General features: G+C 30.7%; 1 protein-coding gene across 2 annotated transcripts in view; it reads left to right on the top strand.

Annotated features, from left to right (window-relative positions):
• The first annotated feature begins 1,790 nt into the window (after positions 1-1,790).
• The window catches only part of LOC118202300 (zinc finger MYND domain-containing protein 10-like), a 62,139-nt gene continuing 38,955 nt past the window's right edge, over positions 1,791-24,974 (top strand). For both annotated transcript variants that reach the window (XM_085823438.1, XM_085823439.1), the window contains exons 1-4: positions 1,791-1,929; positions 10,671-10,779; positions 17,925-18,038; positions 19,166-19,296. In XM_085823438.1, the coding sequence (XP_085679564.1) occupies positions 1,835-1,929; positions 10,671-10,779; positions 17,925-18,038; positions 19,166-19,296 (449 nt within the window). In that variant the 5' untranslated portion in view covers positions 1,791-1,834. The remainder of the gene's footprint in view (positions 1,930-10,670; positions 10,780-17,924; positions 18,039-19,165; positions 19,297-24,974) is intronic.

The raw sequence follows: 24,974 nt of genomic DNA, 5'->3' as shown, positions 1-24,974 counted from the left end.
CTACAATTTTTCTTTCTTATATGGTTGCTTGTATGATTTTACTACACTTTAACCTCACAAGATACTATAGCGAATACCCATACATAAGCCAATTCAGAGAAGTAGTTCAATCAATTCTTAACATTCTACAAGAGACTGGCTAAACAACCCCAACTCATTTTGGATTTCCTCCTACTGTTCGATATGTTGTTAAAACACAGAACTTTTAACCTCGGACGTGTTCAACAGAAACCCAAACAGCAGATGACTATTACAGTTATGGATTTAACCCAAACAAAGTTATACCGTTAGTATCAGCAAAAACTATGCATCGGAAAGAAATTCTGAAATGTACAGCGAGCATATAGTAGTCAGAGAGAGATATTGTCGCTATGTCTAAGAACAGCAAAGAGAAGGTATGGGAATGTTCCGAATGAGCCGAAATCAAACTGTGAACCAGAATCAACTGTGTGGTTTAAGACCGAACCAAAGTCAACTGCGTCATTTGTTTCGCCGCAGATTCTTACACCGTAAGAACATTTCAATAATACGGATACCCCTGAAAAGAACTCAGTGAGGCAAGTTTAAATTTTTGTTCCTTTTTCTAACATCAAGATATGTAACGTGCTTAGACACCTGAAAAGAAAAGACATAAATAACTAAACAAACTAAAATATAAAAGTTATAAAGTCAAACTAAAGAAAAAAAAATTAATATTTTTAAAAAGTGGTAAAACTCTTTAAAATACACAGTTTTAGAAAATATATTAAAAAGTAATAGCACTAAAAGCTAAAAAGTAATTCAGTAAAATGCACTACCTTTTAGTAAAATAAATTAAAAAGTGAAAGCAAAAAATAATTGCTCAACTGTAACTTTACTCTTCTTTACGTATAATTAAAATAAAAATTGAGTGCTTGTAAACGAATTACACTGATGGGAATATATATTGTTTAATAAAAAATAGTACTGATTATCTTTTGAAATGAAATTTATTTAAGAAATGTGTATTATGTATTATGAGTATTATTTATTCATATATTTTTAACAATAATATGCACTGATGTATTTAATATCGCTTTTTTCAAAGACATGGATGAAAAAAGTAATTCAGAAATTACTAACGTTCGTGTCATATTATTATTATGTGAATTTAAGTAGGTAGCTAATCTTTAAACTGCTAATCAAAAATCTAATCCTTATAAGCTACTATACTTATTTGGCACTACGCAAATACCAACAGCGGTTTTTTACAAGTATCGCATAGTTTTACTCTTTTTAATAATATATGAGATCTTTGATAGATAGATAGATACTACTTTGATCAAGGAATTTCATCTTTCGAGAAATGGAAATAAAACTGCACAATTACATAAAAGATCTACTTTTTATCATTCATCAAACTCTGCTTGTTATCAGTCATTAAATTCTGCTTCTTATCATTAAAACAAAACATACTTTTTATTTATTGTATGAAAATAGCTTGTGAAATTTTCTATCACTAAATAAGTTAATTTCCAAGGTAAAAAAATATATAGCATTTAAATACTTCCATTCACGTAGAATAAAAAAAAAAAGGGAAAATTTATATTTAAGTATGAAATTCCAGTTAATTTTCAGTTAATAAAGTTAACAGTAAAACATTATTGTATTTACATGAATAATAACAGTTATCGAAACGAGTAGTCTTTGGCAGCAAAAACAAGCACAAGGAAATATTTTCAGATTTTGAAGCTTTTCTGAAGGCAGCAACTGTCTTATAAAAATGGCAACGAAGTTCCATGTTTCCATAGTAACCAAATCCGAAAGGAAATTTCAACATACTGTTCTTTCATCAGCACTTTACGAATGGTAGAAAATGGATGAAACCGAAATGGTTCTTCAGGCTAATGAAATAGAAATATATTTGGAATCTTTGACTCCATTTGAGGTATCGGATATCGGTAGCCCTAGGTAAATAAATATACTTTTCACAATTATATTCATATAAATCAGAAGCAGCTTATCTTGTGTTCATAAATCTTGTGTTCATAAATGTGTTACCATTAAATAAGTATGAACATTTTATTGCATGTTATAAAAGTTGAAGCTTTTTCTATTATAATGAGTACATACTCAGAGTTAGTAAAAATATGACAGAAGTGGCTTTTTGTAATGCGCATATACTTTTATGTAGTTATTATGAGAGTATAAATGGTCTACATGATATATGTTATTATTAATTTTCACACATTTTTGGTTGAAGCTTTTTATTCGCGTATAAAATCTTGAAGGTGTTAGATATATGATTCCTTTTGAGCTGGCATTTCTTTTATGAAAACATACAAATAAATAAATGATTTTGATTAAATTTCAATTCTATAAAATTGAAAGACGCGGGGGGTCCTTCATTGGGTTCTCTTCGAGTAAAGAGTGCAGTAAATTATTTTGCCGTATACCATTGGTCAACTTTCTTGTAGAAACAAAAAGGGAGACGCTGCTTACGGATAAGAATTATTAGCTCAAAAGGGCATAGACCAAATGGATGGGTCCTGAAACGGGATTTTGCGTCTTCCACTATAAGTAGCTGTATCACTTTTCAAACTGTTGCCATCAACTACTATAGCCCTGCATTATTTAAAAAAAATTAAATTGTGAAGAATCTGCATGTATGTATGCATTTTCCATGCATTGTGGAAAAACAACGGTACCTAGAGCCATCAAAATTTGAATTACGTAATCTTCCACCGAACATGGGCCCTCGGAATCCCGAATTTTGAATTTTGAATTTGTTTTATTATCCATTTGATACCTTCTAAAACTCATTTTGATTAACAAACTCAACGAATTTTTGATTAACAAACTCAACGATTTGAGAGTGAGCAGAGGGAATACTGTACGGTAAAAAAAAAAAAAAAAAATTGTTTCCAGAGGGCGAGACTGTCTATTCGAAATTCTAAAGATATGCTGTTTTTAAATATTTTGTGATTTTGCTTCGGACTGAATTTCATTTAGCGTAACGAAAACGTGATATCTAATAAATAAAGTTAATGCATGAAATGTTAATGATATTAAAACACACAAAAAAGTTTTGAGTTCGTCTTACTAAGAAAACTGAACATTGATATAAACTCAAAAAAGACTGACAAATATGAAAAATATATGCCAACACTTAACACTGCATGAGGAGTGCTAAACATATGCTGCTGTTAAAATTTTTGTAATTTTGCTGATGAATTGTATGTAGCTTAGATGCGAATAAAATTATGCTTAATGATAAATCTGAAATGACAAAAAGATATGGGTTAGCAGGAGTGAGTTCAACACTAGACTTGGGAGCTGGTAGACTGAAAATTCAACAAAAACGCAAAAAAACCTTAACAAATCCTTTTGGGCGGTCTTTAAAATCTGAACCCTTTCAGATTTTATTTTTTTACTTTTTATGGGATAGTGTTGTTGCTCTTTAAGATCAGGGATAACTTTTCTTGTTTTCAAAGCCGCTTTAAGTAAATTGCTTACTTACCTCACTTATCCATAGTTTTCTGGGTATTTCCTTCTTATAGCGGCCCCCAAGATTGAAACTCTAATCAACGAGATATCTCGCCGAAATCTCGCCACGTATTCTTTTACCTCGTTACATGTTACATCCCGGTTGATTAGCGATTAAATGTTGGGTCGCTATAATAAGAAAGTACCTTTTTCTCAAGGTATAGATATAAAGTAAAACTGAAAAAAATTAAATACGCATAAATGTACAAAGAAATTGTTTAATCGTGAATTTTTTAATCTTTTATATTTCTGTTTTTCCCAGTTTTCATTTTCAGAGTTTTCCGCCCAATTTTTAGAATGAATCCTCTATAAGAAAAAAATTTTTAAGCAATTTTAAACTCTATTCCAACAGTTTCAATCATTACTGTCCGTCCGTCACTAAACGTTATGTGCCCCAAAAAATTATACAAAGATTTTAATCATGTGGATGATATTTACCCATACTCATACTCGTTGTTCCTTTTCCTGCCACATACTATTTTCTACAAAACGCGAGCTGTTGTTACTTTCATTAAATGGTGCCTTAATTTTAAAACTAGAAGTTTTTGGCGCATTCTTGTAGCAACAAGTAGTAATTTAAATAAATTTATCCAATATCTTTTGTCAAGAGATTAAATATAATTTTTCTGAGATAAATTTAATTCGGTGTCACATTGTAATTAGTAGTGAGTTTTTAGTCATTGTTATTATATTTTTTATTTGCTTTGATTTTTTTCAACTGCCTGTCTTAGAATAGATACGCATGAATACGAATATTTATCTTCTAGGTTAAAATGAGTTTATAGAATAAAGAAAACATTCAGTATTTTTCAGATATTAAAATATAACACACATAAAATATAAATGATTCATAATGTTTACTAGTGCTATCTGAAAATGTAGACGGTTTTTTTACTAATCCATGCTGAAAGACAGGGTGCTACTTTGGTAGACGGTTGCACGGATTTTGGCGATTTTTTTGGGCGAGCGATACCACTTATGGTAAACCCATTGCCAGACAAGTTATTTATGGTAACCGATACTTTATTGTCATTTTATTTAAAATATAATCATTTTATTTAAAAAATAATTATGCATAAATTCCATGTTTTAAATATTATGTATGGCTTCTAAATATTAAAAATCAATTTAAGTTTGCATTATTATTTGAAATAAAAATTTTATTGTTTATGATATTTATGTAATTTTATGTTGTGGATGATGTAATGAATGACGTCACATTATTTTAAAATTAATTGCCTTTAATATCTATAAATTTAATCTAATGTTTTAAACATTATTTATGGTTTTTAAATATTAAAATACAATTTAATTTTGCATTTTTTTAAATGATTTTATTATGTATGATTATTTAAATAATTTTAATTCTATGCGTGATGTAATCAGCTCCCTGATTGGTTACAGAATATTTGTGCATTAACGAGCTTAGATCAGCTCCCTGATTGGTTACTGAATATTTGTGCATCACCGAGCCATTTTAAAATTGTATTATTTATCTCTTCGATTTCCTTACATTTCATAGGAAACGGATATGTCCCTTTCAAAGATTAATGTTGTTAAGTACCAAGAATTATCGGTATCGGAATCAAAATTTGTCCTTTGAGACCTTATTTTGGCCAACCTGATTTTCCTAATCAAAGATTTATTTATAAATTGTTACTAGGGTCAGAGGAAATTTATTTCGCTAATTAATGCTTCAGTGAAGTGCGAGAAATGTGGATCACAGATGAAGATCGTTAAAAGAGCCGATTCTGAGGACGGCGTATATGGTATTGTGGTTCACGGTGGAAGAAATAACCGCTTTAACGGTAAAAAAAGTACTAGACATTCCTCCTTTTTTACCGGCAGTAAACTTCTTATTGCCGTCATTTTAGCTCTAGTATACGAAGCATCCTTATTTACTTATTTTAAAGTATTTGAATTTAAGTAATATTTTAATTCTTTTAAACTTTGGTATGATGGTTTTTAATTCGATATTCAGTTTAAGTAATATTTTAATCCAATTAAATTTTGGCGCATTATTTTTATAGCGGTGTTTTTATTCTATTTCATTGCTATATGAAAGTAATAATTTAATCTTATTTTAGTATTTTATATTTGTAGTAAATGTATTTATTTACATTTGCCTGCCATCTTAAAAAACAATGTTTTCAACAAAAAAATAGTACTATTCGGTTTCGAGGGCCGAAAAATTCGCCAAATTATCGTTGATGCCAATGCTGCCAAAAAGAATTGCGGCAACCCTAATAATTGCGGCAAAAAAAAGAAGTATAATAAATAGTAAATAACTATCTAAGATTGAAGTTTTAATTTAGATGAAAGGTTAATTTCATATAATACTTTTTTATTATTATAATTTATATGAGAAAGGCTAAACATGACTAAATGGAAGCATAAGAGTAAATAACTATTTCAGATTATTATTATAATTTATATAAAAATTGCTAAACATAACTGAATGGATGCCTGCATCGCTATTTCGGTACCGACTTATAGCTAAAGCATAATTTCATCTCGTTGGTTGTTCAAACGTAATTTTCTATAATGAATGATGCCTTTTCTTTGAAAATATTCTCTGTAAAGTGCAGAATCGCTCACTTATTTGTTTGCCGCTTTTTACAAGGGTAAAAACAATTGGATTTTTGTCAATTTTCTTTTACTTTTTAAGTGAAAATAGGTCGATGTGTACATAGATAAAGTCAAGGGTGTGCGCAGTGCCATTTTTGTGCAATTCTAGGATTTTTTTTAAGTGAAAATAGGTCGATGTGCACATGGATACTGAGTATGTGCAATTCTTAAAAACGCGTCAAGCAGTGGGGGATTCTGCACTTTACCCAAAATTCTATTGCCGACTTTTCGTCATGGGCAATCCCCAAATTGTTAAATCCATAGGATATCAAAAAAGGATTTAAAATCAAAAAAGGATTTAAAATCAAGAAAAGATTTAAAAATTAAACTAGTATTTCAATGGCGTTTTAAGAAATATAGAACTAGTAAGCAAAAATATCCGTTACATTCAAACTTTTAAATATTTGTTTTTATAAACACTAATCGCACGACCTTTCGGGAAAAAGAATTCAGACGCCTGCAAACGCACGGTCATCTGGTCGCATGATCATTTTATTTTTAACAGGGAATATTAACAATGTCCTTAATTTTTTATAGTCTCTCTCATGTAAAGGCAACTGAAGGGAAATTAAAAGTATTCGGTATTCCCACTCGACTAATTTTAGTAAGTACGAGTTAGTTCGCTACCGTTATAGGAAATTATCGCATTCTGCCATACGTGCTTTCGTGCTGTAAGTAGTAACACATCCAGCTAGTACCTGAAAGATCCATGATTCAAATCATATTTTCGTATTTTCTTGCGCCAAAAAACTTCAATATCTCTACATCTTCAGCTTCATGGATGAATTTATGTCAACTAATTTTAATTCCATCGCCATTATAGAGTTCTTTGACAAATTATTTTTAGAAAATAAAACATGTAGGCTCTTTCATTTGAACTTTAAACAATGAGACTGTTGAACTTATATGCTATCAAGTATACCACAACATAGGAATATTCTAATTCCTAACAAATAATGTAATTCTAAACTTTCATTATATTTAAGTGATTTTAATGTTTATTCATTGCAATTTTTCTTGAAAAACATCTATATCCAAGTATATATATATCGCCTTAGAAACACCATTTATTAATTTTAATAATATTGCAAATATCATAAAAATTATCAGTTGGATGTATTATAAATTATAAGGATTATAAACTGTATCAATTAGACATACTATTAGAAATTTAACACAATATTATTAATTAAGAAATATGTTTATTTCTATAAAATCGTTGAGACGTTTAAACAATTGCATTTATAATTTGAAAAACAGAGATCACACGGAATGGCTAATAGTAATACTCAGAAAACTTAGTATTTTTTCGCTCCCATAAAAGAAGAGGAAATAAATTAAAGATCTTATATCTTATGGAGAGACAACACTCTGTGAATTACCTGCATGATAAATTCCTCCAATTTTACGCAGTAATACTTTTGATTAACTTTGCGTATTTTCAAATTGTAATTTCCTTCACATTTTTTAACTTATGCAAGAAATTCTTAATTATTCCTATTAATTTACTATTAATTTCTTGAAAATAAATAGATTGGAAAGGATTTTGCTTAATTTAATCGTTAAAAAATTTTTCTTTTTAGTTATAATAATTTATATTAATATTTAAAAATTTCACCTTAAAATTGCATATGCATTAAATTTTAACCTAACTTAGTGTCTTGTTAAAGACGGTAAAAATTCTTGTTTTTATGTAACGATTTATTAAATTTTTTAAATATGCGAAATTGTATCAACAATAAGCTACTTCATTTGGAACATTGTAGGAAATTTTTGAATTTTCCTTTTTGCATTGAAATATCAGGTTCTGGTTCTTCCGAAAAGTCAATAATTGTTTTCTCTGTTGCGTGTGTGTGTATACATATATATATATGTGAAATAACATAGATGTTGTTGGTATAGTTGTTAACAATAAGAGTTGATTAATTAACAGTTTGATTATTTCCCCTTTCTCTCCTAAAAATAATAACAGCTTGTAGTAAATCATTTTAAACTATGTCATTTCGAAATTAATCCGCGTCATGTGATTCTTGCATAACGGTAATGTCGTGGTCGCTTTCAAAACGCTTTAACCAAAAATAATTTCAAATTACGGAATTGAAACTTAATATCCACTAATAAGGATAAAGCTAAACAAAAATTAAAGCATTATGGTGTAAGCCTTCAACGTAAACACTGTAGAGACATTAGATATTTTTTTGGAAGCAGGCAAAATGAAAAATGAGCAATGCCTTCGCCGAGAATCGAACCACTGACCTCTGGAATACGCGCCCAGCGTGCAGACCACCACACCACGAAGGCTTGCTAAGAAGGCAGGAGAAAACCTTATAACATGTTGCATTCTCTTTCTCACTGTTCAGCTTTTAACACGTTACAGCATGCATCTGCCTGCTGCTCCTTCTTTATTCAAAGACATTTAAAAATATATTATTTAATGTACTGATGTAGTTCTTCGAAGAAAATACAAATGTAAATCTTAATGGTACCGGAGTAATCCTTCGAGAAATGTACATATGTAGGTCTTGAAGGTACTTGTGTAGTTCTTGAATGCGCTTTTTGCATTAAGTTATATGTGTCTGCAATAAAAGAAATAATCAGTATGCATGGACGTCCGAATTATATAGTTGGACATTTGCTCAGGAGGTTATGAATGGTTTCATCGGTCTTTTAGCCATCTTATCACCAAGAAGTTGCCAAGATTGCACCATAGATTATAAACCGATATTTCGCCCACGAGAAGAGAAGAAATATAACCAACTAACTAACAAGCCTAACTCGGGAGTCGAACCTACAGCTGGAGTTTGAACTAAGTCTCCCTTCGCTAATTATTATACCGTCTAGACAACGTTCTTATAAACATTCTAGGAGAAAACGCAGTTTTGATTAATGTAAATTATGCAAAATTCCCTTTTTTCCAATAACTTATAATAATAAACCTTTTCTTCTTAATTTCCTGTGTATTACTGGATGTCAAATCTAGTGGAGAAGAAGTTATAAAATGAGTATTTGGTGACTCTTTAGAAGTTTCATACTTTTAGTTGTTACTTTTAATAAATGTAAAATAGACTTTATTTTAGCCAAAATAATTATTTAAAAAACCTCTTTTATTTTATATCAAAAGGGAGTGGTTATTTAGAATTTTCCGTGACTTTCTCTAGATAAGGTGTACCTGTTACGAGATTCTCTTAGAGAAATTTTCATTAAAGCCATTTTAGGAAAAGAATTTAGGAAGTAAAGGTATATTCTTGTTTAAGCGGTCGTCGCGTTTAATCACCAAATTGGAAAACTTAACCATTCAATCAGTAATGTGCAAAAACTCAAATGTTTCCAAATGCATATATGACGGCCACTTTATCATGGAAACTTCTAAATAACTTGTATGTTTTATTGTAAATAGACGTTTCAAAACTCTTCTGATTTCTTTTAAATTTCCTGACATGAAAGTCAACCGAAATTACAATATTAAACTCAAATTTAGAATAATTTCAAAGTAGGCCCTTAATTACATCCTAATGCTTAGATTTATGAATATGTAGTACAAATTAAAATATTAACGAATGTGTGAGCCAAATTTAAATGTTTTTTTAAATGGTAGCACATTTAAAAAAATGCAGGACTTATTTCCCTCCCTTAATAGCTATAATTTTCCTCTAACGAGTAGATAACGAAATAGGAAAATCAGAAAGTAAATAAAAAAAAGTTAGTAAAATTCTAACTGATTCTGCAGGTAAACTGGTTCATTAACCTCAGAATGCATTTGATGCTTAATTACAATTTGTAGCTTTTGGAATAGAGAAGAGTTCTTAACTTCTCTCTGAATTTCAAGAATATGCAGCGCAAATTAACTTCCTGAAAATTTTATCACTCTGTAATGATCTGTGTCTGAGAATTTTGCTCCAGTGGCATCAAAATCTTGAATGTTGACACTCTGAAAATAGCCAGTCTCATTTTACGCTAACATTATCATTCAGGCTCATTTTCAAAAAGGAGCTATGTGCTTTTCTGTAACTTTCTTTGAATTCTTCATGTATGACTCAAAAATTTGTTAAAATGACGTTGAAACTAATATAATGGCCCTTCTTTATTAAATCGGTTACCACATAAATTTTCAGCGCTATTTAAAAGAGGCACGTTTCAAATTTAGGTATTTAGATTGCCAGTTTTGTTGTCTGACCTCGTTAGATGCTTTAGTAAGGAAGTAATTATATAACTAAGCACCACTAGTATTACATACAGCTCCATCTGAGCTTTGAAGAAAACACAGCAGTTTCCAATCTGTGAGTTTGAAACCCCCGTTACCTTCCCTCATTCCTCTCCAGAAAAAATTGCACAGAAGAGTTCAATCTCTTTTCTCTTCTCTTAAGTGTTCTTTTTCGCACATATATGTCGACGTTGCTTCTTCGGTATGAAAGCAATATTCGCTGAACAGACCGACGAAATGACGCTTTATTTATAATATTTTTCTTTCATTATCGAGTAGATAAATTATAACTTCAAGCTGAAAGTCTTGTAAATAAATTGTTTTCTTTTACTTTTAGATGGTTTTTGCAACATGAAAGGATGTATAAACTTTCTGTACAAGCATTACTTGATGTCAAATCTAGTGGTGAAGAAGTTGTAAAAGAGTATTTGGTGACTCTTCAGAGGGTTCGTACTTTTTGTGTTACTTCTCATAATTTTAAACTGGATATTATTTTATTTTGGATTTTATTTTTTAAAATATTGAATTTAATTGTTTAAACACTTAATGTAAGGTTTTTAAATCTTGCTCTAAAATTGATTTTAACATCATAGTTTTATATTAGAAAAATACACAAGGAAAAAATCAGACTTTGAAACTAAGAGAACTACAGCACAATATCAAAATGAAATTAAAATCGTTCTTTAAATTTTTATAAAAGTTGAAAAATACATTAGATTTACGGTTTAAAATATTACATTTTAATAAATATAGACAAAGAGATATAAAACTGCTTCTAAATACTTAAAAATGTAAGATATACATAAATGAATTTAATTTCGTGTTAATTAAATTAACACGAACTAAAAAGGGTCGTTTTTACAGTGTCTTAGCCCCATCCTGTGCCATAAACTATAGCGTGGTACACGATGTGCCTACCATTATGAGTTGGCAAACCTGAGAGAATGCACATACGCATGTGTAGCATACTTAAATCCCTGGAGAGCTAAGAATCACGCAATTAGTATACAATGTATCATTGGCCGGTTTGATTGCGATTTGCGGTAATGGAAGTCTTTGTTGAAACAGGCTCTGTTACAAATGTTCAGTGGATATTTGGGCGGAAGAGCGAAGATCTGCAGAATTGTGGGCAAAATAAATGGAAGATAAAATTTGGTTCCAAAGGCAAGAGCAAATGTGGCTGTACTCCGATATTATTCCAAAGAGGATGTTGAAACACGTAATGGAACTTTTCTCTCATCATCTAAAGCAATGCGTTGAAGTAAAAGGAAGATTGTTTTCAAAATTCACTGATGTCTTTATTATCAGTAATCTGTATTATCAGTATCAGTAAAATAACAGTATATGCATACTGTTATTTTACAATCACATGAAGTTACTACAAGCACTTACCGTCTTTCAATTCTTATTTAAAGCTGATACGCACAAAATGTGCCACCTTATGTATTGTTATGAGTTCATATATAGCACAAAAAAATTTCCTGCAATAAATTCTAAAATTTCGGTTTGCTTCAAGTATAACAAAAAACTAAGTAGTTTTATTTCTAACCATAATGAAAAAGATGTTGCAGCACCATGATTATGTGATGAAGAAAAATTTCTGCCATTTGTTGACGAAGAGCACAATATATTGTAACAAGAAATCTGGACATTATTTAAGATCAAGAGATTAGAGTGCTTATGGAAAAAAGAACGAAGTTTAGACCTATTAAATTCATTAATAAATTACATAGCACAGAAAATATTTCTACAGATATTTATAATTTCATCTTGAAAGTTAGTTCTCAACTCAGTTCGCCTTCAAATCTATTTCAAGAATGGAAAAATAAAATTATTACTCAAAGCAAAACGAAAATTGAGAAAATTCAAGGATTTAAAGGAATTATAAACTGGCAAAATTTACTTATTAAGTTTTCACAATTAAAAAAGCAATTTACCATGACTAAAATTGATAAAGCAAACAATAATTTCAGTATTTTATGAAAAATATTCTACAATGATATACAATTGAAAATGAACTAACAAATTTTACTACCTATAGTATCTGCAAAAATAAAGAACTGTTATTAACAAAATTTATGCCTTTCACAAAAAGTGGAGAATTTCTCTTTTCACTACAAATAACAGATTTGCCAATCTTTATGCCTTACCAAAATTTGTAAAAATCCTGTAAAATTTAGATTTATCGCTAATAGTACCAGAAACTTCAAGAGGAATTTTGATAATATTTTTACCAATCTACTTAAAATTGGTTAAACTTTAAAAATCTTAAAATTTACAATATGAACTGCTATAACTTTAAAAACCTCTACACGACCCTGCCACTCAAAGAAATCTACGAAAGTCTTACAGAAATGACAGAATTTTTTCCTGAAATACTTATTATACTGGATTTACAAAAATGGAAAAAGATTCAACGTTTTTCGTTGTATAATAACTATATTAAACATTCAAATTTTCTTTACCTGTAAACATAAGGAGTTCCAGTGGGAAGTTCATATTCCACTCATATTTGAAATAACCTATTTCTATTTTCTAAAGAATTTAAATTCCTTAAAAGCCTTTCTGATAACGATTTCAGTAAATTTGACTTATAGAGACATTGATGATATTACTTTCAACAATTTTAATGTCATCGAAAACAGCAACATCTACCCAAATTCTCTAAAAATAAAAAAGACCAATTAAAAAAATCTGAAAGGTTTCAGATTTAAAATTTACCTCCAAAGGGGCGTTTTTTAACGTTTTGTGTGCTATCTTTATTTATTAAATATCATGTTCTTTGCACTTAAACCATAAAATTCATTTCAACAGCACAATAATTTTAAAATGTCGCAAAATAATTTTAAAATGAGCATATCTTTAAAATTTCCGATACACAGTTCCGCGCACTGGAGATAAAAAGTTTTTTTTTTTTTTTTTTTTCCCCACCGTAGAGAGTTGCCATTGCTTGCTTTTAAAACGTTGAGCTTGTTAATTAAAAATTCTTTAAAGTTGTACAAAATATGAAATCAATAATAAAACAAATTTCAAATTTGGGCTTTCAGATGCCCATATTCACAGTAGGATTACGTAAGTCAAAATTGGATGGCTCTAGGTACCGTTGTTTTATCACAATGCGAGAAACATACATACATTTATGCAGATTCTTCATTTTTTAATTTTTTCAAATATAATACAAGGAGAAAGTATTTGGTGGCAACGATTTGAAAAGTGATACAGCCTTTTAAAGTTTTCAACGCAAAATCGCGAAATGAAAACAATAGTCCTTCAGGGACAAAGCCCTTTTGGACTAAAAACCAAACAGAAATAGTTTATCTTGATCTAAGTATTCATAAACTAAAGGAAATTAAACTTTGATAACGAAAAGATTTTAATTTTTCTACTAATAAACTTAATAATTGGAATTCTAACATATCTAAAAAAGTTATTGCAAATTCCATTTTTAACCAAATTAGTAGAATTAAAAATGTTTCCACTGAAATTGAAACACACAGAAAGAAGAAATTGTAATTCTCATCAAAATTTTAAAAGATAATAAAATAACCTTTAAAATTCATTAATAGTATATTAAAGAAATCTGGAGTAGTCTACACCCTCTAATACTTTTTAAAAGTATAAATTTTTTATCTGAAAACTCCAAAAGAGAAGAATAAAGAAGGATGTTTTAAAGGGTATATAGGTTTTTCTTAATTACTTTTCTATTACTAATCAGGGCCTTATATATATTCGTCATGAGAAGCGCATAACGTGAAGACTTTTTATTTTTCTAACTTAGTTCCGTTACTTCCTTTTCCAACTTTTTCTGTAGTATTAAATTACAAAATTTAAAAACTAAAATTCAGCTTTATAGAATTTTTACTCATTTCTACAAAACAATTATTTAAAATTATTTGATCACTTTTTAGGCAACTTTTTGAGCCTGTTTTTAAGGATTAATTGATTTTAAAATTTAATTAAAGTTTTACACTAAATAATTTTATTTATTCTCATTTTTGTTTTACAAGAGTAAGAATTTACTTAAATTTCATTCAATTAATATGCAGTCTCTTTCTTTGACTAAAAAATAAAAATTTTCATTGAAATATTTAAAAGTTTTCCTTTTGGTTTCAAAATTACATATTTCGTACAAAATTTTAGCCTTTTGAGCGATTACTTTCTAGCCAAGGTTTTTTTTTTTTTTTAGTTTCGCCAGTGAAGCCAAAATGGCAAACCTGTACGTCCATTACTTTTTCTCATCTCATAGTTTAGACTGGTGTCTAATGAGAGTGATCGAAGTTCTTATTTACTTTTTGTGTGTTCTAATTGGGTTTTTTTCAACTATGTTTTATGAATTCATTCACATCTGAATTCATTGGATTATCTGTTTAAAGGTAAACATTTTGTTTTTTCACTTTCGTTTTCAATTCTTTTAATAAAATAGAATTCTCTTTATTTAAGATTATTCTATTTGTTCTAATTAGAATTTACTTTGTTTTTCACCTTGCTTTGGGGAAGGGCCGACTGTTCTTTTTTTTTTTTTTTTTTTTCGCTTTGACGACCGTTTTGTTTTCGCCAAGTTTGGTGGGAGTCGTCGGGTTTGGTGAAATTTTGGTCCGGTCCCTGTATAACTGTAATGAGTATTGTAACTGAATAACTGTAACTAATGCTATATTTAGTTCTATCCATATCCGTCCCTCATATGCCTTCCAAGTGATTTCGAGAAATACTAGATTTCTTGGCGGCCGGGGAAAAACTGTATAAGACCGGAGAGAGCATTAATTTCGGAGTAGTTGTTTGATTCAGCATGAGTTCGGAGTATTGAAATAGCTTCGAGTTAGCTTTGCTGTTTAGATGCGCTTTTCATTGCGTTGTATTTAACGTTCTTACTAGTTTGAGGTGTAATTACTGATTGTACTCTGTGATACTGTAAAGAGCTGTACGACTATTTTTGTGGGAAGTACTAGAACTGTGAATTCTGTTCTCTTGGTAAAATAACTTTTATCAGGTTTTGTGTGCGTTCAATCTATTACGAACCTGTACACACGCAACAGTATGTTATACATTTCAGATAGCTTGTAATTATGTTGAGTTTAAGAGGAAAAAGTAATATATAGCGAATATTATGGGAAAAAATTACTTCTTATTGACATTTAGTATAATATGAAGTACTCTTCTGTTAACGGGACTGGATTTAGAAATGTATGTATGTATGAATGCACGTGTGTATTATATGTGTGCGTGTATACACACATATACATTCGTACGTACATATATACATGCATACAATGCACACATACATCCATACATGAACACATACATCCATATATGCATACATTTCTGAATCCGATCTTGATAACAAAAGAGTATTCAATATGCTATGACTGATTAAAACCAGATATTTAAAATGCAGTTTTATAATTAAAATTGCATTGTAACTACATAATATTTACAAGCACAAAGTGTTTACCAGGATATTATGCTTTTGTTCTCAGGCTGTACAATTTTTGCTGCGAGTTGTTGTAAATGCTGCGAGCAGTAGAAATTAATTTCACTGTGAAATTGAAATACTTTTGCCGAAATTCCTTAAGGTACGATATAAGAAAATCTTACATGCTAAGTGGAACTCCGAAAAATAGGGCGTTGAATTTCCGAAGCCTGTTTTATTCAGTACACAGATTATGCAATTAAAAAGCAACAAAACGGAAAAGTACAAAATTACGCATAGTACACCGAAAGTAAATATACATTATCGTAATAAGCATGCATATATAAGTTAATAAATTTGCATAATATACTTTTGTACATTATTACATTGAAACCTTCCTAAGGACGGCCACAAATGCTTCTAGTTCTTCTGTAAAAGCTGATAGCATCCTAAGAGAGTTTTTATTCAATATCGTATTCACTTATGTTGTAAAATATATTAATTCACTTTCCGAGGTGGTCATCTACGGCAGTTACTCGATGGCGAGGTGGGCGATTTTATGGCAGTTGCTGAAAATGCAAATAATTTGTATATATATGTTGTATTTTTTTAACATTACTGAAATTTACAGCTGTTGTTTTGTCTTTACTTTTTTCCTGTAAAACTGAACTTTTAAGAACGACAAATTATACATTATTAATGGAATCTCTATGAACGTTTAGATAGATATAAGCCCGTTATTTCTAACTCCGCATTACTCACAAACTGATGCAAGAATAAGTACCATTTTACTTTTAGACGTGCTATTCTGGAACTGTGTTACTTACATGGGGTTCTATGCAGTATTAGTAGATAAATATCCGAAAGCTCAGTACATTTAATAGTGCTAGATGTGTACTGTACCTGTATATTAGAAGCTGAGAAAAGTATATGGATACGGAAATTCGCATGTCTTTACTCGTTGGTTCAGTTTATAAAGATCGTTCCATCAAAAGTTTCATCAAAATGATCAACTTTCCTTCAACATAAAAAAATGTAAATACATAACTAAATTTTGTTTTTCATTTTATTTTGAAACGAAAGTAATTTATTGAAGAAAAACATTACTATGAATTTAACGTAGAGCTTAGTTCTTGTAAAGAATGTGTATTTAAAATATTTCCCATATTGATTTGCGCATAAAATTATACTTACTATATTACACATATAAGATTTATTGAGTTTTTTAAATTCTCAAAGAAAAGTTACATATTTTCAGTTCTTGTAAAAACTTCGTATATAAAAATTTATCATTTTATTAGACAGATATAAGTAATAAAAATAATAAACTAAACTTAGTGGCGCAACAGCCCTAGTGGGCCACGGCCTGCAGTGCCCTTTTTCTGCTTTCTTGTCCTTTGGGCCGCGGAGTGCATCAGCATATGCCCTACACAAGTGGTCAGCTTGTCGCAGGACCCCGATGCTTAGTCCCCAAGTGAACTTGGTACTGATTTTATCGATCTACTTAAGAGATTAAAGGTTGCCCGGGGATTTATGTTAGAACAATGCTTGCCTATCCCGGGGATCGAACCCCGGATCTGTGACGCAGATGTGGGACGCTCTAGCCACTTCGCCACCGGGCGGTCAACAAAAATAATGCTAGTTCATTAATAAATTGTTCTTGCTGAATTAATAACTGTATATTAAATATTTAATACGTATGTACACTGCGAAAAAAAGATCTTTTATATCTTCCGTTCTGTTGGGCCGGTTGATTAAATTCAAATTGCGTTTTTCATGTCTCGAAAGCGCGACTTAGGATGTATATTAGATTTATATATAGCATTGTTCTAACAATGATAGTTTGACATAAAATTAGACTGAAAAACGCAAGCTGAATTTCGTCAATGGGCTCAGTAGAACGGGAGATATAGAACGGCCCCCCTTTTTTTCGCAGATACCTTAATTATTTGTACATTAATTATCATTTTTGAAAATATAAAAAGTAACGCAATATGTATACAGTTTATACGCAAGTTCTGATTCCTTTGAACTTATTTCTATTCCTGCCTCCTTCGCTATGTATATTATGCGTGTAGTACATGCATTCATATAACGTAAGGGAAAAATAAAAGTTTTCTGTTTAATCATGCTTCTGTTTTGTTGCCGTATTTTATGCATACAATTTCCGAATTTTTTCCTTAGGTACCTCTTTTAATCCATGAGCTGATAGTCACGGAGACTTGGAGACTTAAAGTTTTACCCTTGATTTTGAAGAAAGAAATTAAAACTACTGCAGTAATTCCTATGTATATGGTAGTAAGTAAAATTATACTTATACTAAACTTTAAAAACGACAAGCCAATTTGTATTATCATATAACTATACATTTTATATTACGTAGAAATTATCATTTTAACATAATAATATACAATATTTAATAATGCATAACAATACAGTATAAAACAATCAATGTATTAAAATAATCGTTATATAAAGAATGATAATTTTAAGGGAGAAGGACTTCCACACGTGTACAGTTTAAGCATTTTTGTCTTAAAAAGCTTTTGTATACTTTATTCTAGTGTATGCAGAAATACTCATGCGAGTTGCCCTTCAGGATCCACCAGAAACGCATACGACAATTGCAAGTTTGACAGAAAGTCTTGGCCCAATTGAAAAAAGGATAACAAACTTTGAAGAATATCGATTCTAAGAAAAAACGCGGTCTAGATTCAACGCTTAGAAATTTTTTAAAAAAATTATTTGCTTGAAGAAATTTTACGTGACAAAGTATGTATTATCAAAGTATTGTATTATCAGACGAGTTTGTTAAACTTTATAAAATCATAGGCAATGTTATAACTCCGCTTTATGTAGGACATTTATTTTAATACTATTTTATTGCATACTTTTAATCTAAATAAACTTTTCTTTGATCCTTGGTCCTGCTTTAAATAAATTGATATGTTTCTATATGCAGTTGAACCCTCACCTTACGTGCGACTCATGCTTTTTTCGTGGGTCCCATGTGAGCGTAACTTCAAGATATTAATGTGTAATTATAACAGCATTCGAAACTATGTTTACACTATTTGTAGAAGGGAAAAGTTTAAATTTAACTGAGCACTTAAATTCACAGTTTTAAGTTCTAATTTTCGTCGAATATAATTAATAATTTTTCACAAAAATTATTTTTTTTACCCCTTTTATAGATAAAAAAAAAGTAATTTTATGACTTTCTTACTCGGCAGTATTTTACAGCTTAAAACGCATCATTATTTTAAGCAATAACTCAACGCTCTGACAACGAACCACTGTACTATTTCGTAAACTATTCAACTAAGTAACGTTATGAAAAAAAAATTTCAGCATTTTTGTATCAGAACAAGCTGACAAAGTTAAATACTTTCTGATGTAGTTTTTAACTTCCCTGTTTTTTCCAGCTTTACCATGAAATTACAATTGTATCACTTCTCGAAGCTATTCTTTTCCATGAGGAAATGATTGAATCTGCTGAAGATTCTTTAATTGATCTTGTGGATTATAGTTACAGAAGAATAATATTGCTTAAAAGGTATGTGTTTAACTAACATTAAATTTTGGTCTCTTATGAATAAGAAATTACTATTGAGAAATACTATGTAGTTTGTAGAATTCCAGTAAAGGATGTAAAATGCTCAAAACTACACATTCTAAAAACTGGTATCCAATTATTTTTAATGGAAAACTGTATCAATATGCCTTGATAAAAATTAGAAAAAAATCAAAGCGGAAATGAATAATAAAAATTGTAATAATGCAAATTTCAGGTAGTTTGGCCAGAATGCAAAAAGTAGTAAATTTCATTTACAAGATTTTAATTAAGAAATCGAAAATATTTCAAAATTATCAGTATCCTTCAAGAGCTGAATCACGCAACATTTGTAGTGCAGAACCACTACACCACAAGGCTCGCTAAGAAGGCGGGAGAAATACCTTCTATACTCCCCCTTTTAAGGGGCGACCTTTTTTTTTTTTTAAGGGGGGGGGGAACTCAATCGCCAAATCTTGGGTGTGGAGAGTCATCATCCACACCCCTTTTAGTTCGGGCGCCACTGTAGAGACACTAGGCTATTTGGAAGCAGGAGAGTTAAAAGCTTTGCACCGCCTTCTCCGGGAATCGAACCATGGACTTCTGAAATACCGGCTCGGCGTGCAGAACCACTACACCACGAAGGTTCGCCAAGAAGGTGGGAGAAATACCTTATAAAGCTACTGTTTAGGACGACACATTTTTCTCAATCGCTATCGCCAAGCATAATATAAGGGGAAAAGCGATAGAAAATCTAAATGTTTATTTGCCAAATGACACGAAATATGGATTGTTTAAAAAAGAATTTAATTTTAAAGATACTTCTATATATTAACAGTAGGCATTATTTATTAAAAATATAATAATATCAGGAATCAAAGAAATATATGTATAATCTATCTTCAAAACAAAAAAAAAAAAAAAAAACTGTGTAGTTTGTTGCGAAAAACTCTTACTCTTATAAACTAAATCCAAAGTAAATTGAATAAAAGAACCTAAAATCAAATATATTTCAAAATTCAAAAGAAATATATTTTTAGTGTTTATTAGTCCAAAGGGCTTTCTCCCTGAAGGACTGTTGTTTTCGTTATGCGATTTTGCATTGGTTCACTATAAATGTCCGTTTCACTTTTCAAGCTGTTGCCACCAAATGTTAGAGTCCTGCATTATATTTGAAGAAATTAAATTATGAAAAATCTGTATATGTATGTATATTTCTCGCATTGTGATAAAACAACGGTACATAGAGCCATCCAGTTTTGAATGACGTAATCCTACTGCAATTATGGGCATGTGGAAGGCCAAATTTGAAATTTGGAATTTGTGTTATTATCGATTTCATATTTTATGAAACTTTAACGAATTTTTGATTGACAAACTCAATGATTTCAAAGCGAGCAATGGCAGCGTTGTACAGAAAAAAACATTTTTATCTCCAGCTCCCGAGACTCTGTATGGGAAATTCTAAAGATATGCTCATCTTAAAACTATTTTGCGATATTGCTCTTGAACGGAATTTTATGGTTTAAGTGCGAAGAACATGATATTTAATAAATAAAGATAGCAGACAAAATGTTAAAAAAAAAAAAAAAAGAAAAAAAAAAAGAAACCCTTTGGACGTAATTTTAAATCTGACATCTTTCAGATTTTTTTTGTTTGTTTGTTTGTTTTTGTTTATTTATTGATTTATTTTTGAAGAAAATATACAATATTCAGAAACTCATTTTGAGTAAACTGTTTAATTTTTGTTAAGAAAGACACTTATACATGTAAACTAACTCAAAAGTAAATTGTGAGTTGCTTTCTTCCTCCTTTTTAACAATAAAAGTGCATAATGTTTATTGGAGGTATTAAGGCAACAAGAATCAGCGTTATATTCATAAATTTGTAGAAAAAGGGAAAACGTAATTTTGTGACTATCAGCGCTGGGCAATAAAAGATTTATGTATTTCTTTTTTCCTAACATATGCTTCATGTGCCTTAGCGTGGCTCTCTTAGTTTGACCAATGTAAATTAACTCCACTCGTAAGGAGTCCTGGATATACCCAGAAGTTCATATCAGGAATGAAGTCTTTAAAAGTGAAACTGCTACTTTTATTGATAAAAGAGGAAACGACCGTGAAGTTGAATTTCTATAAATACGTGCAATTTTATAACTAATCGATGGAAAGAAAGGAATGACAACACAATTCTTATCGTCTTAACAATTTTGTTGTCATTGCTTTAGTATTCTATTGTAATTCTTTCCTTATTATTCAAATTGTTCAAAAAAACATCTTTTGTTGGCAATTTAGATTTTGTAGAAACGTTACATATTCATTATAATATTTTATTTCTTGTTAACAATTCCAATTTCAATCCATCTTTACCCTCAACTTTTGAAGAAATTATTTCATAGTCGTTTTCATTTCTTATCAATAGATGGCGCCATTAGCTTGACTTCCTTCCTATCATTGTTATCGCCAGAAAACAGGCTTTTCTTTCGTTATCTGCACTTATGCAGCTGAAGAAGCAGGTTATATATTTAAATCTTCGTAACTAGTCCTGCAAATTTATTTATGAATATTACACTGATTCTTGTTGCCTTAATACCTCCAGTAACCATTATTCGAAGTGTTATTTTAACTCAGATTTGTTCAACGTTATTAGAGTTTGTCATGTCACCTGACAATAACAGTTGGAAGTCTTTATGTATGCAGAATACATTTAAAAGTTCTGTGATGTCATACTTTAAAATTTTTTACATTTTTTTTTATGTTAAATATGTAACCAAGTTACGTGAAAATCCAGTAATTCAAGTAGACAACGCCGTTGCAGTGAGACTGTCACAAAACCCTGAGTTTCATCAACGCACAAAACACATTGATATCAAGCACTTTTTCATACGAGAGAAAGTTCTAGAAAAGGAAGTCATTGTGCAGCAGGTGCCTACAGAGGCGCAAGTTGCTGACATAATGACTAAACCTTTATTTAAACCGAGACTGTTAATTCTTTGTGATAAGATGGGACTTTTGTGACTTTTTTTCTTTTAATTTATTATTATTTTTTTTTTACAAGGGGAAGTATTAAAGTATGTTAATAAAAATAATAATAATATAATATATAGTTTAGATAAGTTCTGGCAACAGTGAGTGTTGTCGTCATCAGGAGATCATGCTTCGCGATACTGTCGTTCAAAAAAAAAAAAAAAAAAAAAAAAAAAAAAAAAAAAAAAAAAAAAAAAGCTATAGTTTGTAATTCTAATAACATCGTATTTTTGCTCTGCTATTCGTTTTTCTCTTTATTTTTAGAAATACCTTTTTAGGTTATGTATTTGTAAGAAATACTTTTTTAAAATACACTGCTGGCCACCTAAATTGCAATACCAAGAAAGACAAGAGATATCACAACAAAATTTATTTAGTAGATAACATGTTGACCAAGTATCAAATGATTAAATTTATAGACTTCTGTGAAGTGTGGTTACTTCCAGAATCAGTAGCCAGAGTAGCCGCCACCGCTGCCACACGCCTCGGCATTGATTCAAAGAGACTTTGGATGTGTTCCTGGGATACAGCAGGCTAAGCAGCTTCCACACGTTGCCAAAGTTGATCTGGTGTGGCAGCTTGGGATGTAATCTGGGTCAATCGTTCAGCAACCATGGGCCACACGTTTTCTATCGGCGAAAGATTCGGAGAGTGAGCCGGCCAAAGAAGCAATTCAATCTGGCAATTGACGAAGAACCCTTGGACAATGCGTGTCACGTGTGGTCGCGCATTATCCTGTTGAAATATGACTGTAGCGCTGGCTGTTTAAAGTACCGGCAATATGTATTAGAGGAGTGCGACAGTTACAGACTGAATGTGCTGTGCTATGGTTCTTGATGTGATTCTTGATTCTCCTCCATACAACGGTCACATATCCGCATTACAGTTGTTTGGTTTCGTCCAACACGACTACCGATTTCCTTGAAAGATAATCCACACTCTCGGTAGTCCACTATCCTTCCTCTATCGAACTCGGATACTTGATCAAACGATGATCGCTTTTTACTACGAGGCATAATTGATCGCTTTTTTGAAAAAATCTACAAGAAAAACACAATTGCCGAACTTGAAATCGTCGAAAACTCCAAGCCTTAAATATCGCTTTGAAGTGGCGCCACAGGCGCGCGTGATGTGCTACTGCGCTGAAATTCTAATCATTTGCATATTTCACTTCCGCTAATGCGTGTTGTAAATTTCATGTTATTTGCGTGCTTCCTTCAGGGTATTGCATTTACGGTGGCCAGCAGTGTAATTTAAACGCTATAAATTATACTCACAAAGGAACGTTTACTTAACGTTTTGTGTGTTCCCTTTATTTACTAAATATCATGTTCTTCGCACTTAAACCATAAAATTCAATTCAACAATAATATCACAAAATAATTTAAAGCGAGCAGAGCATATCTTTAGAATTTCTGATAGACAGTCTCATGCGCCTGGAGATAAAAATGCTTTTTTTTTTTTTTTTTTTTTTTTTTTTTCCCCGTGCAGTGTTGCCATTCTTCGCTTTGAAATCTTTGAGTGCGTTAATCAAAAATCGTTAAAGTTTTACAAAATATGAAATAGATAATAAAACAAATTCCAAATTTGGCTTTCCAGGTGCCTTTATTGGAGTGGAAGACAACGTTATTCAAAATTTGATGGCTTTAGATACCGTTGTTTTTCCACAGTTCGAGAAACATATATACGTTCATGCAGATTCTTCATTACTTAATAATTACTTAATAATGAACCATCGCAAAATGCCAAAATGAAATCAAAATGAACTTTGGGCAAATCCTCCCTTTGGGCTAAAAAAAAAGAAGAATGTAGATTCCGTTATTTTCAAAAACAACAAAATCTAAAGTAAATAAAGTAAACAAAATCTAAAGTAGTAACAGAATTGCTGTGCAACAAGAATAAATAGATCAAACAAGGTAATTTACATAAGGTGTAGCTACAAACAGTACACGCGTGTTAATATAAATACGAGGATTATTTTTAATAAGGTCCCTTTTGCAATAAAAACGAAGCAAATAAAAAAAAATTCAATATTTTTTTTTCCCCTTTCTTTTTTTTTTTTTTTTTTTTTTTTTTTTTTTTTTTTTTTTTTAAATTTATTTTTCTGTTTTTCTACATAACATTCTTGTCGGTTTAAACGTTTATCATAACGAACAACCAGTTTTTTTTTTTACATTCTGTTCATAGAATTCTACAGCAAGCGATGATAGCCAGTTATGATATCCATGATAGTTTGATAGTTTTTAGATCGCTTCTCGCAGTCCGTTATGGGCTTTTTTAATCTCATTCCCCGACGCGTATAGACCAGGGATTCCCAAACTTCTTCATGCGGCGCACCTGCAGTTTTGTTATTTTTCCTCGGCGTCCCAGTTGCAATATTTGTGCTACAACGTTAATAAGGCACAGAAATGAAAGCAAGATTTTAGTGAAAAAGTTGTAAGGTATTTCCCGCCTTCGTGGTGTAGTGGCCAGCACACTGAGTCGGTATTTCAGAGGTCCGTGGTTCGATTCCCGGCGAAGGCATTGTTAATTTTTCATCTCTCCGGCTTTGCCAAAAATACCTAATGTCTCTATAGTGGCGCCCGAACTAAAAGGTTTGTGGATGATGACTCTCCACACCCAGAATTTGGCGATTGGGTCCCCTAAAAACCTCAG

Source organism: Stegodyphus dumicola, chromosome 9, assembly GCF_044657685.1.
Source record: "Stegodyphus dumicola isolate Sdum_Otavi_A_Nest chromosome 9, ASM4465768v1".
Taxonomy (NCBI): Eukaryota; Metazoa; Arthropoda; class Arachnida; order Araneae; family Eresidae; genus Stegodyphus; species Stegodyphus dumicola.
This window is presented reverse-complemented; position numbering and strand designations above follow the sequence as displayed.